This window comes from Labrus mixtus, chromosome 14 (assembly GCF_963584025.1).
Source record: "Labrus mixtus chromosome 14, fLabMix1.1, whole genome shotgun sequence".
NCBI classification, from domain to species: Eukaryota; Metazoa; Chordata; class Actinopteri; order Labriformes; family Labridae; genus Labrus; species Labrus mixtus.
Window position 1 is genome coordinate 9,641,825 of NC_083625.1, and position 14,110 is coordinate 9,655,934.

The following is a 14,110-nucleotide window of genomic DNA, read 5'->3' on the forward strand; positions in this document are numbered from 1 at the left end:
AAAGACACAGATATGATGTATGAGGCCACATTTTGTTGGCATGCAATCAGTCAGGAATTAAATTAATGGAAGTATTAAATTCTGGTTAACTTAATGAGTGCACTCCCTTTTGAAGGCCGATTGTTCTTTACATCCTCGAACAGTGTGCCTCGAGTTTGATGACAGGGGATGTATTAAGACCACCATCTGGATATCACCCTGCTGCAATTATTCATCATGTGCAAGCAATATTTTCTCTTAACCACATCCCCTTTTGTTAATCATAATCCTCAGCCTCCAGTGCTGGATCTCCTCCAGCCACTTGTCCATGTCCTGCTGTTCTAAAATGTCATCTGCTTTTACTTTTTCTGAATGCCTTCTTCTTTCTGGCAACTCTCTGCCTCTCTCACACACACGCACACACACACGTGCACACACACACGTGCACACACACACACACACACACACACACACACACACACACACACACACACACACACACACACACACACACACACACACTGTAGAGCAGAGGGAAGGGAATGATGTTTATTGAAGAACTATAAATTAATTTGAGGCGTCACGGGCATGTAAAGGGGCTGCTTAAAACACTATCATTGGCTTGTAATTGGATTTTCATTTACAGATGAAAGGGCTGAGGCCTTAATTTAAAAAAAAGTAAATTTAATTGAAGTTCCATGGATAAACAAGAGGACAACATTTGAAAATAAAATTAAAGATGTAAGTGCAGCGGGCATGTCTAATGTGATCATAAACACTCTGTAACTTCACAAGCTGCTTTACCCATTCACAGCCTCATTTGACCCCTAAACTGCGCGCAGCGAAACGCTTTCCATTCAAACTATTCATCCATTTCTCCTACCTGTGTAAAAAGATAAGAGATCAGAAAGAGAGACTTCAAATTGTGCACCGTGCTGGAAAAGCTCTCTAGCTCCTATTCAGTCTAATTCTGAGCCTATTCAGTCTAAGAAACTTTCAGTCTACACACTCAGAAACGTGTTGCTAACAGTGGATTTTGGGCTGTTAAGAAACCTTTCAAAGGCTGATTCATGAAACACTGAGAAGAAAGATACAAGGGTTCATCTCTGGAGTGCGCCGCGTGGTTCCACAAATGCATTAACAAGCAAATATCACAAAGCATATAATATATCCATTTTATTTCCCATCACAGCGTGTTTCAGTAGAACTGTACACATAATGAAAATGTCTTTATACACAGTTCATTATGAGGAGACTCAGCGTCACCACTAAGCCTTTTTTGAGGGGTTTGAAATTTCAAATTCCATTACATTCCACAGTTTTCCCTTTGGTTCATGTTCCTCGTGTTACCGTCCGCAGGGCATCGCAGCTTGCACTGAATTCTTGTTAATGAACACAAGTCATTAAAACATGAGACAAGCATGCACATTCACAAAAGCTCCAGAACAGAAGACATTTATCAAGACACAAGAAATCAACTGGCTTAATGCCCCAAATGGAACTTCTCCTGCCAATACCCAACCTCGCTTTTATTCCAAAATGATGTTCCTAATTCTTGTTAAACCCAGGGAGTGCACACCAAAAAACAATGATAATAAACATTACAGCAATAACAGAAATTCTCACTTCCACCCTATGATTTAATTCAAAGAACCTAGGCTGTCAGCAGACAGAGACGTGACCTTCTTCTAATGAGCTGCAGCCAATTTAGAGGCCACAGAGTGTAAATATTTATCAGGCAAAAAGGATTTGTGCTTTGCAAACATTTTAATATTTCCATAGTCACCGTTTTGACTGGGTAGATTAGTTTCTTTTCTGTAAACACTGCAGATGGTGCATAAAAACAACCTCTTGTTTTCTGTGGTTTGTCACTGCATTTCCTATGACAACACACTGTAAATGCATTCGATTATGCTCCCGGGGCTTATCATTTTATTTTCATCTCAGTGAAGGTACACTGCATATAATTTCATCAGTGGTGCATCCTTTTCTTCTTTAGCTTCGAGCTAACGCTGCCATGTGGTTACATAACACATGAATGACACACATGTAAAAAAAATGGTCAATAGTGATTATGTCCACCTGAATATAATATAATCCCTCAGCCTACAATAAAAAACTTCAAGAAAAGCAAGTGGGTAGTCTGCATTGTGCCATGCAGGCATGTCTCTGCTGTGCCACAGATAATATTTGAATGCTGCTCCCAGGGCTGCCAGGTTCCCGCAGAGCAGACTGTAATACTGATCAAAAGGCCACGTTGTATTTCAAATCAAACTATGGCCTTGATTAACAAGAGTCTTAATTAGAATGCCACTTTTTTTTTTTAATCAAATTGAATACACTTTAACTTAATGAAGTTGCAATGATTTGAGGATATTTTGTGAGCAATGGTCTGGAATCACAAACTGCCTCTGTTGAATTGTAGCAACCATGTTTACTGTAGCCTTTAAAATGCAAAGTGGCTGCTTGGCTCATGCTGCTTTTTCTCCATAACAGAGATCACGTAGCAGAAAAAAAAAAAAAAGCTCAGAAACTAAGAAATAGTGGGGAATGCCTCTTGTACAAAAGTGTCAGCCCTGCATGGGTATTGTGCGGGGATGCTGGGGAGTTTGCAAAGGCACTCCAACAGCATCATGCTGAGTTTCAAGGACATGTCTCCTCATTGAATACAGCACACAAAGGGATTAGAGGCCCACAGAAACTTTATCTTTTCAATCTTCTTATAAAAAAAGTATTGTGATAACCTGGTATGTTTTATTTTTAAAGCAGATTTGTATGTATCTCATTAGTATTTATGTTGCATAGCCAATTTACACTTCAGGATTAAATCACAGTAAAAATTGGGCTCACTGTCATTTTTTCACTCAGAAATTAAATGATGTTCAGCCTTCGGTATAGAAAAGAAACTTCCCCAATAAGTATTCATATGTCTGATAATGAAAAAAAAAAATCTCTCTTCAACATTTTCTAGCAGGCATGATTAAATTTAGCATCTTGTAAAGGCTAGAATATTAAAAACAAATCTGTCATAACAAAGGGGTAATCATTTGCGACTTCCATTTTTATTCCAGATAACCATTTAGAAACTGTGTCTAAGCCCAGTAAGCTGTTGCAGCAAAGTGGAAAACCCAAGCCTTAAGAATGTGCTGCATACATCAGGAAACAGCATTCAAATCACGTGTAGGTTGAAAAACAGTAACTCTAACCTTTTAAGGTGACACACTAGCTGTCTGACTTGTTTGCATGGAGAACAGGCCCAAAGTAAAGGGTGCATACAGCAAGTATAGGGAACATAAATGAACAAAGTTACATAAGTTTGCAGCGGGGTACAAAGGAAATAAAACACAATGGTGAGCAAGGTAATACTCTTTTGTTTTGGCTATTGAGTCTCCTCCCTTCAGCCGACATGTGCACTTCTATATGACACTGAATGTCCTAAATACATGAAAAGAAGCAGTATGGAGGCAAACCCACTTTGTGGAATGGGTTCTTGTCTTAAGAGAAAGTATGGCACATACCATATTGTCAAAATTTGACACTATTGAGTTAACTGTAAGGCAGTACTTTTAAATGAGAAAATAAAAAGTATTAAAGGACCCAAGGTGTTTTGAAGATTTTTTCCAGCAGTAACTTGAGAAAAGAGTTTGAACACCCAGCTACCTTCAGCTGTGCTTGTTTCTTTGGTTTGAAAAAGTATTTTATTGTCCTGCAAGTGCGTCTTAAACACAGATGTTTGAGCTATAGTTTCTACCCTTACAACGTCACTCTTAGATTTTTTTTGTTACTAAGCTCTCCCTTTCTTAAAAATATGTTAAACCTGGACAGCACTGACAGATTCCCCAAGGATTGAATGACCTTCCGACCCCTGTTGTCAGAACAGCCCCAGCTCTCCCTAAATGTATCTGAATCAAAAATGTTAGTTACCCCTGATTTCTAACGTCCTCTCCCAAAAAAAGCTTTTGTTTTCTTACAAATTCTCATCGTAAGACTTTGAGCTTTCCATCCAAACCATTCTTGATCTATGGCTTTACACTTTTAACCCTGTTTAAGAAAACACACATATCCAGATAAACACATTTAAATGTAAAAAAATAAATAAATAACTATTATGAGCATCTTGATTTTCCATTCATGTATTTTCTATATGTGCAATTTAAAGGCTGTGTCCATCACCCCGCTCTGAAAGACAAATGTATTTGCAGAAATGCAATGTACAGGCCAATTCAGCGAGTTGCTTTAGATGCACATTGCAACTTCTGTTGAGTTAATGGAAGAAGAGTTTAAGCATTTCCCAACATTAAACTTTTAATTTGGGGTTTTGAAGCTTCATTCATAATGAAAAAAAGCACATTTTGAATACACCTCCAATAACAATATACCACAGTTAAAAACCACACTGACATTAATTTACAAAATATCCCTTTGAGCCATCTTCAGACTTCCTTACATGGCAGCCAATTATCTGCAAATGCTTCAGACAAATTGAGTAATGCGATGAATTGTTTGCTAGGCACCCTGAGATGGGAATACAGATATGAACTGTATCTTTTTTCGACAATCTCCATCTCTTTTAAACGTAATTCAAGAGGCAATGAATGTCACTCTTCTACCAAATTAAACACCCCACAAGTGACAAGAAAACTCCTAATGCTTCCTACATTGTGCTCTTTTTGTTTTTGTTCATTTTGCCACAGTGAAAGCATCAGTACGTCCCTAGCAAATAAAGTTCATAAATTAGAAAACAACCCATGAAAGGAAAAGATAAAGTAAGAAATATAAAGTAAGTAAGAACCGGTGTAGGTACCAGACCTGCTCGGGTGGTCACATCTGCTCGGGGTCCTGCGTCTGCTATAGTGACGTTACGCAATATGATTGGCTGATTGATGATGTAGCACATTGTGATTGGCAGTTCGTTGGAGAGTTTACAGATGTAGTTTCCGTAGGTCTTCTGACTGTGAATAGGTGATGAATTCTATAACTCTATGTAGATTTTTTTTTACCAAGAAATACAAGAGCAGTCAAAACTGTCATGTGTTTTGGACACAACAAGAAGTTAGCGCACAAAGTGTACATTTGATGTTAAACTAGTGAAACATGCTTACTGTCTGTTACCAGTCGGCGGCGTCATTACAAACATTGAATAACGGCATGTAAATATGATCAGAGAGGGACTCTCATCGACCGTGCGACATTTAAGGCAGCTTTGACGCTGTGTTTGAGTTCTTCATCTTTCATAAGTCGATATTGATCTCTCTCTCCAATTCTCTGAAGTACAGCCAATCACAATGTGTTACATCATCATGCAAACGCAGGCGAAGGACCCCGAGCACATCTGACCACCCGAGCACATCTGGTACCGACACCGGCACTGTGTAAGAGCACCACATACTGCATATGATGTAACAGGCAGAGGAACCTGTTCATATTCTATATTGCCTGCTATAAATGTGTCTATCCTCTGTCTTTTTTTTAAGGGGCATTGGTTGTCTGACATAGAAGCTGAGAAAATATCTTCAACTTTGTATTCCTTTTGTTTTTGTGAGGCAGCACAAGTAACACTAAATCAGTTAGACACCTGTTTAAAATATGCATGTTCAAAGCATTAGGGATTGTCTCAATTATAAGTGAATATGATTTTGAGCTATAACTGATATCGGATGTCTTGGATTGTGACAGTTGCTGCTTTTTCTTTTTTTCTTTTTTTCAAATTGCCTAGCAAAATGTAAGTGTGCTTAAAGAATCATCCATGCAGCCGCACTGCTGCTATGCTATGAGAAGCTGAACAGCTAATGTCTTGCAGGTTTGTCTACTAGTCTACATGAGTGTATGGAGTTGTGCTCTCCTTATGTGAAGTTGCAATAGCGTTACATGATGATGCACCACAGCAGCTGAGTAGTCGAGGATTTGTGCAGAACGATGGATACAGCAGCAATAGCAGAAATGTTGGTGTCCTCCACCTGCTACATCACATGAATTATTTGTTTTGGGATTTTAAAAAAGCAAAAACGTATTTAAAAAAAAAAAAAAAATGCATCTTACTAAGTTCAATTACTTTAATTCCTGGTTAAAGATACTAAGTTCATTACTAAGTTTTTGTTTGCAGTGCAAGAGTGTCAGACCTGGCGGCTAATCCTGCCACTCCGTAAACATGTCAGTTCAGACCATCTTACATCACCATCATGTAAAATCTCATCAGACCGGTGTTTTACACAACAGACAGATCCACCTTATCTCCTTTTCTACCTTTTCTCTTCTTCAGTCGAGTCGAGGCAGGTTTAACTTTTTGAGGCTTTCATAGTTACTAAAGAGAGGTGAGTGTTTAACAGTGGTTACCTTGTGTTGTGAGATATGTCTGGGAGTCTACAAAAGCATTTTTCACCCCTTGAATTAAGAATGTACCATCCAGGTTGTATGGATGGTACATTCTCTAAGTAAGAGCGAAATAAAACTGCAATGCATGGCTCCTGAGGACACAGCATCGCTAAAACATTGACTCTGTTAATGCTTACAACACAGAGGAAACTCCTTATTAAGCACTTAAGCAAAGCACTTTAGCAAAGAACAATAAACTTGCAACTCATAGGTATTACGTAACTTTAAACAGTTTTCCATTATATTAAAAAAGTTCATAGATGTTAACAATTCGCACCATGTCATCCATTAGAAAACCCAGCCATGTGTTACAGTTTTATCTCTTTTGCTTGATACTCCTTTAGCTGCACACTTGTCTGAATGTCTCATAAAAACAGTAATAACCATTTCACAGACTTAGGAGTCTAGATTTCATTCTTTGTTGATGCGATCTCTCACTGACTCGTTGTTGTTGAGTGGCGGGGGTGGTGATTGCTTGCTCTTCATGCTCCTGCCGTCTGTAGCGGCTCGCGAAGTCTCTGTCACAAAGAGCCGCGTCACCCAGACGGAGGTGACGATGCGTTTGTACTCGTTCCTAAAATTCCTGTTGAGAAGGCCATAGATGATGGCGTTCAGACAGCTATTGAAGTAGGCCATGAAGTAGCTGACAACAAAAAGCCACTCGGGGATGAGGGGAGCTACACGTGTTGGATCTATGGCCACCGCCAAGCCGATCAGGTTTAGCGGAGCCCAGCAGATGGCGAACAACACGAAGACAACAAACATGGTGATGAAATTCCGCAGGTCACTCGGCCTGAGGCGAGGGCTCTCTTCTGTCTTTACCTTACGTCGCACCTGGACATGAAGAAGACACATAAGAGTTCATAAGAGAACACAAGATAACTTAAAGGTAATAATAGCCAGAAGGCAAATGTTTCACTCTGCCTCTGCATCTTAAACACCTACATACACAAAACAAACAGAAACCCACACATAGCCTACAGCGACATCCACACACACATCCACACATTCAAACACTCCAGGGATGCTGTCCATCTATATGCCTGTCAAGCATGATATCTCTGCTGAAATCAGACGCACTGAATTTTCTCATCTGTACAATGTTCAGAGGTAGTTTTTAAATTGACACCTACTTGTTATTAAAGAGTAAAATGCTTAACCTAAATGTGACGTGGAAAAAACACGACAGGATGTTTACTGTCAGTGTATTCTGTCATTCAGAAAATGATTTAATCTAGAAAAGTATTTATAGTTCAAGGTAAACATAAAAAAAACTTGGCTAAGCATCTTCCAATGACATCAACAAATTACTTTAAGATTTCTTTAAAATGCCAAAACCAATGTCTGAGCTGGTTCAACAAACACACAAATAAAAGAAAGTAGAGCCAAACTTGTCATTTCTATTGAACTGCCTTTTAGCAGAAGTTATTTCACTCAAAATGTGTTCACAGTATTTCTGCAGAGAATATCCCTAACCCTAACCCTAATTAATTTGACTTATGTGGCAGAATTGTTTTTAATCACTGCTCCAGAACTAAAACATATATTTAGGTCATTTTTCACTTGTATTGAACACATTTTGTTTTACATTACAGACCTTTAGGGGACTTGGATCTGGACCAGCAGTCCCCCCATTACTTCTTACTGTGTTTCTCTAAACAAATAACCACATGAAGAAAGCAGAAGACTGACCTGAATCACAAGCACCCAGATGCGTAGATAACAGAAGGTAACCACGGCAATAGGAACTAGGAAGTGGACCACCACTACAGCCACCGTGTACGAACTGCTGACATTCTGGGCAAAGGTACAGGAGTAGACCCGCGGGTCGTAGCGCAGGGATCCGACGAAGAAATTGGGGATAATTGCCACTATTGTGAGCACCCATATTAAGGCAACAAACAGCAGAGTGTTACGATAGCTGTACAGCCGACTGTAGGAGAATGAGTGACAGATGTAGCAGTATCTGTTCACTGCAATTCCAGTGATGTTGAAAATGGAGCCGATGACGCTCAGCCCCATGAGGAAACCACTGACCTGAACAGGAGAAAGGAAAGAAAGTGTGTAATAACATTGTAGAATGTGTATGGAGAGTTTTCTGGTATTAAATGGCCAACAAGGGCAAAACCTCTGAAAAAGATTTTCACCAACAGAAATGAGCTGCATATTCAGAATAGAACTAGTTCAAAACAAATACGGAAAGAGGATCCCAACAACAACAATTATTGCAAGGGGCTGCAACACATGCATTTAAATTAAGACACACTGCAAATACATAAATAATGCATTCTGAAAAACTGTTGTAACAGGAAATTGCTGCACTTCCAGTCATCAAAATGGAAGTGCTCCAGTCCTGAGGGAACTCAAGATTTACTGGTCTATTTTATTGACAAATGTTTTCTACTGGCCAGTTTATTTTTGTTAGCATTTCTTTGCTATTTGCATACTGTTTCTTTTTATGAAAATCTTCTGGGCCAGCAAATCTTCTGGGCCATTGCACAGATGTGCCCTTGTTGGCCACTGTATCTATTAATCTGAAGTTTAAAACTGAAGAGGTCTTACCATGCATTGTGTGTTTCCCAGTGCCCATCCATCATGAAAGAGAGCATAGAGAACCAAAGGGTAGGGGTAAAAGGCTACCACAAGGTCAGCGAACGCCAAACTCACCACAAACACATTTCCTGCAGAGACAGAAACAAAGAGGCAGTCTCTTCAACACATTTATAATAACTTGCTGTTTGATGGGGCACATGTTTTATCAAGGCCGACACACCATTATCACATGGTTTCATTATCACCAGATTCACCCCTTAATGTGGCTCTAGTGGTTTAGCCTCTCATCTTTCATCTTGGAACAATGAATTTGCCTGTATGTGCTCGTTTGGATATGTATGCCCTTCTCATAGTAGGGAGTAGGAGAATTTATCCACTTTTGATGATATAACATTTAAAGAAGGTTCATGTGGTGAAAATAAAACATCTACATTTACATTCTGCTTTATATGCTCTAAAGGGCAGCATAGATTTTAAACAGTTTCTCAACAATACTCACCTTTATCTTTGTTACTACCTTTGTAGCCAACTGCATGACCCTTTTGCAGAAGGCTTTAACATTGCAACCTAAAATGGATTTGTGAACATTCTGTGATTGAATAACTCTTTATTTGACAATAACCCAAAGTGAGTCACTGCTATCAGAAGAAAAGCAGTTTGTATTGACCTGTTTCATACTGAGAGTTGCTCTAATTGGGCAAATACTGGACCATGCAATTTTCAAAGAGTCTATCTCTGCATTTCAAGTTTTTTGCAAGATTGTTGTCAGGGACGACTGAAAGTTTTCTTGCCTGTGCCCACACCTAGGTGCTAGTGGCAGAGCAACCTGACATTTCTCAATCTTCTCACATGCTTCTGCTTATACAGAATCTCCTTCATGTTCATAGCTTTTGATGGTGTTAATTTTGCTATCATATATTGTTGATCAGATGTAGACTTTTTTTTAGGGTCAGTGAGTAGAAACACAAGACATCTCATTTCATCTAGTTTTATTACATTTTGAACCTCCTGTGTTTCCTCATTTAGAATAAATGATAGCGTTTCCTCAGTACTTGTTCTTATCTAGTTATTTTACCTTAGTTTTTGGATTGTGGGATAGGGGTGGGGGAGGAAGTCATGTTGTTGCTGTTTGATTTATGTTGATGTGAAGCACTTTGTGATACATTTGTTGTATGAAAAGTGCTATACAAATAAAGTTTGATTGATTGATTGATAAACTATTTTTAAGATTCTGTTAAGAAAAGTGAAGCCCAAACATGCCTTAAAGAGCTTTATTTGAGGATTCTGCCAGTTCTCTGTTCTTGTTAGCTTGAAACAAGATCCTTTTGTTAAAGTAGTTCAAGAAGAAATCTGGGCAGAGAACAGGTCTTGAGGTCATTACACCTTGTAGGTCATTTGTAGGGCATATTCTTTTTATCTTCAATGCACAAACAACTCGGTTCCCTTAATCCTCACGATGAACCAGACATACTGGAGGAGTCAAGACCTCAGTGGTGGGTTAGGGCACAGGGAGGCCTGCTGTGTGTCATGTTCACAGGACAGGCATTTCTCTATGGGATTAGGGCCACTTGCCAGGTTTTGTACAATCCCTCTGCTTTGGTCATGCAGAAAGTTCAATGCTCAACGTGCACCAGCAGAGCCAGGCGGACCCATGGGCTCACAAGGCCCCATACGATACACAAGGTCCACACCTTCCCTTTGTGGAAACAGATGTCCATGTTTACAACTTCCATCGGAGACGTTTGCTGTCAGCATATAAAGTAACATTAAATTGATGCCAGCTCGTACTGCGTCGCTTCGCTTTGTTTGGCTGTCCTGCTAATGGTTGGGCAGTGCTTTTTTTTAGTCTGTCTATGTCTTGCTTGCATGCCAGCAACTTAGAAGGGGATGTTCTGGGACTTTAAGTCTGACAAGCATGCCTAAAATGCAACTTTTATTGTTGATTAAAGCCAATTAAAAGTATTGTTTATAAACTGCATAATTACCTCATTCTTTACAACAAAGGTGTGCTTTCCTTTGATTGACTTAGGGAGCAAACAGCTTTTAAGAGAGGAACATTGTACTGGGAGCACTGGGGAAGCACTGGGGTGTCTGATGTGTCTGGGCAGTAAGCAAATGTTTTAACTGGGTCAGGAAGAATTTCCTTTTAGCTTAGCTAGTTTTGCTGAGGCCTCAGGGAGCCTAAAATACTTCACAATGAAACAGAGGTTGTTGTTCTGTAGCTAAAAAAATAATCTTTCATTACAAGGATAAAGAGTAGAGCAAATACATAGTTATTTCTACTTAAAGCATGGATAAAAACGTACACACAAACCTTGGCATGCATCCCTAGGAAAGCATTCTTTATAGTGAAGCAATCTTAAACAGTGCAGACATAGCACACTTGACAAAAGTCCAGAGGGACATAAAGGTTGTTGCTTTTTCTAATAAATGGTTATGCTGAGCAAGAGTAGTGTGCAGGATTTATTTTCTCTTTTCAAGACTATAGTTCCACATACAGACAGAAATGTAACTTTATCTTCCCTGCACACCAAACAATGCAGAGGGAATGTTTATGTTCATGACATCTTTCATTCTTAATTTTACGTTCAAGATTTTACATAACCCTTTTTTTTGCAGTCGTCTTTTTTAATTCTTTTGACATTATAATCATGCCCACATATAGTAGGAAGAACATAGATCTGAACAATCATTGTAGGCCTTTTCAAGAACCATTGCTTTCATCATCATTTACCATTACATTTATTCTCCAACAACTGCACTTGGTAATCAAGGTCTTGCCAGGCAAATTAGATCATTCAAATTATGTTTTTTATGTTATTAAGTTTTAATTGCAGAGTTAAACTTAATATATATAATATAATACTTATAAATGTCCTTTATAACTGCAATCCACAGAAAATAATCAACTATAATGCGATTACAGTTACTTTCCTAAGGCCACTGTTAAAATAAATGTGTGAGATCATTTTCTGGAAATGAGACAGCTTCTTTGAGATGGACTTTCAGGAGTTATTCTCCTGCTTTCATCAGCTGAAACCTGGAAGCAAATTTTCCTTAAAATAGTTTGCAGAAAAGATATTTATGTAGATATTGTTTTTCAAATTACAGTTAATTTATACAGATGTATTAGTCACCTCTTACATAGAAAATATTCTGCACTAAAAGTCATGAAATGAGGATTGAGGTGCTGAAATAAATAATATAATGATTATGTATCTAAGAGGGGGAAATATTTAATTTAACAGTATTAAATAATGTGCTTTCAAATTACCATGATTGTTAAGAACATTTTTTACAAGCATATGTGATGTTTGTGTCTCTCGGTTATTGCACATGAATTGTTCCTGGCACTCTGTGACTGAGTTAAAGGTCTTTATATTATGCTATATACACTTCACCATGTTTTTCTAACATTAATATGTGTCCCTAGTTTGTCTACAAACTCCCCAAATTATGAAAAAATTCCATTGTCTCCATTTTTGCCTGCTCCAATTTTTTATTTTTTTTTAGAGATTTATTTTTGGGCTTTGTGTGCCTTTAATGGAGAGATAGGACAGTGGATAGAGTTGGAAATCAGGGAGAGAGAGAGAGTGGGGAATGACATTCGGGAAAGGAGCCACAGGTGGGATTTGAACCTGGGCCTCCTGCTTTGAGGACTGTAGCCTCCATTCATGGGGCGCGCGCACTAACCACTGCACCACCAGCCACTGCTCCAATTTTTAGTAAAAATGTGTGCTCAAACAGGCCGTTTGGAGATTTTACCTTCATGACATCACAAAGGGCAGTAACCCCTCCCCCAGGTGGGTGACACTCCCACAGATAGGTTATTGTCTTGTCCTCTGAGTCTGCATTCTCACTGTAAACAATAGGGCATGGTGCGAGAAAGGTCGAGCCTACCAAGCCCTTCCAGAGAGGGGTGTGGTCGAACTCAGCTCATTTGCATTTAAAGCTACAGACACAGAAACAGCCTGTTCTGAGCAGGACTGAAATAGAGGGGCGTATAGACATGTTAAATACAGGCTCAGAGTGGATTTATGGCAAGAAACTTCACAGACATGTATTGAGGAGCTCAGAGACTTCTTGAAACTTCTTGAAAAAGAGTATAATAACTATGTGACCTTTAAATGTTCACCATAACTGCCTGAGAACAGAAACAGTTTTTTTGTCCGCTTGTTTTGATGTACTTGAGCTCTGTATCCCCTACTGGAGAGGAGGACTTTGAACAGTTGGCGTGATGGGTCTGCTTCCAATTTTCTAAAGCTTTTGGACGCTTATCACACAGCTGTCAGATCCACGTTGTCTTTTTGCAAGCCCCCTGCGTCTAAACCAAACTGTTAAATGTTTGACCTTTTAAATGACCCGCTGTACTTCCATGTCATCATCACACTGAATGAGCAATAACAAGCCTTGCATAAACTCCTGCATGCTCTGCAGCTGTCACGAGCCTCTCGCTCAGGCATAATTATGTACTACATCTAAATCCAGGTAGTTTTGTCAAATTAGTTAGTTTAATGTCTGTGGCAAATCATTTTATATCAGAGTTAATGGAAAGTAAAGAGCAGGAAAGTCAGGTATGTGATGTTAGTTTTGTTGAGTGAATTTAACGAGATGTTGTACCGGAGTGTTTAAAAGGCCAGGAAGAAATAAAAGAGGGATATTATTTTTATTTATCACACTACTTAAGGACATGCATCAGGAATGTTGAGAAGCTGCAAATACAAAGCAGATGGTTGCAATTATAACAGACATGAGAAGAGAAATCCCCTTCATGTAGATAGTACAGCTGCTGATGGCACTCTGATTGTGCAGTCCTGTTAATGTATGAGGTCCAGAGAAACAGCTGTTGCCGCATATGCACAGGTCCTGGCATAGACCCAGGAAGAGTGTGTTTGTGTATGAGAGAGAGACAGAAACAGAGAGCAAGGTATCTGGCCTGATTAATTATCTCTGCCATCATTCGGAATGAACGCAGTGTGCATTTGACAAAGCAGCAAACAAGTGCTTCACATGTGGGGAGCACACATGGATGCCTGCTCACACACCTGTGCAAGTTTTTCCAACCATCTGCTCACTGAGCCATGGATTATGGTGATGAGGATGATGATCATCACATTTGATAATTATGCACACAGGAGATGATACTACTCTCAGATGTGGTATTCTTTGTCTCAGGGTTTACATCAATGGTAGCTGTTGCTTCATT

At 39.1% G+C, this 14,110-nt stretch overlaps 1 protein-coding gene across 1 annotated transcript in view; it reads right to left on the minus strand.

Moving 5' to 3' along the window:
• Window positions 1-1,020: 1,020 nt before the first annotated feature.
• Window positions 1,021-14,110, minus strand: part of mtnr1bb (melatonin receptor 1Bb) — a 37,132-nt gene continuing 24,042 nt past the window's right edge. The window contains exons 2-4 of the mRNA XM_061054948.1: window positions 8,914-9,032; window positions 8,044-8,388; window positions 1,021-7,185 (exon numbers count right to left, since the gene is read on the minus strand). Coding sequence (XP_060910931.1) covers window positions 6,763-7,185; window positions 8,044-8,388; window positions 8,914-9,032 — 887 coding nt within the window. The 3' untranslated portion in view covers window positions 1,021-6,762. The remainder of the gene's footprint in view (window positions 7,186-8,043; window positions 8,389-8,913; window positions 9,033-14,110) is intronic.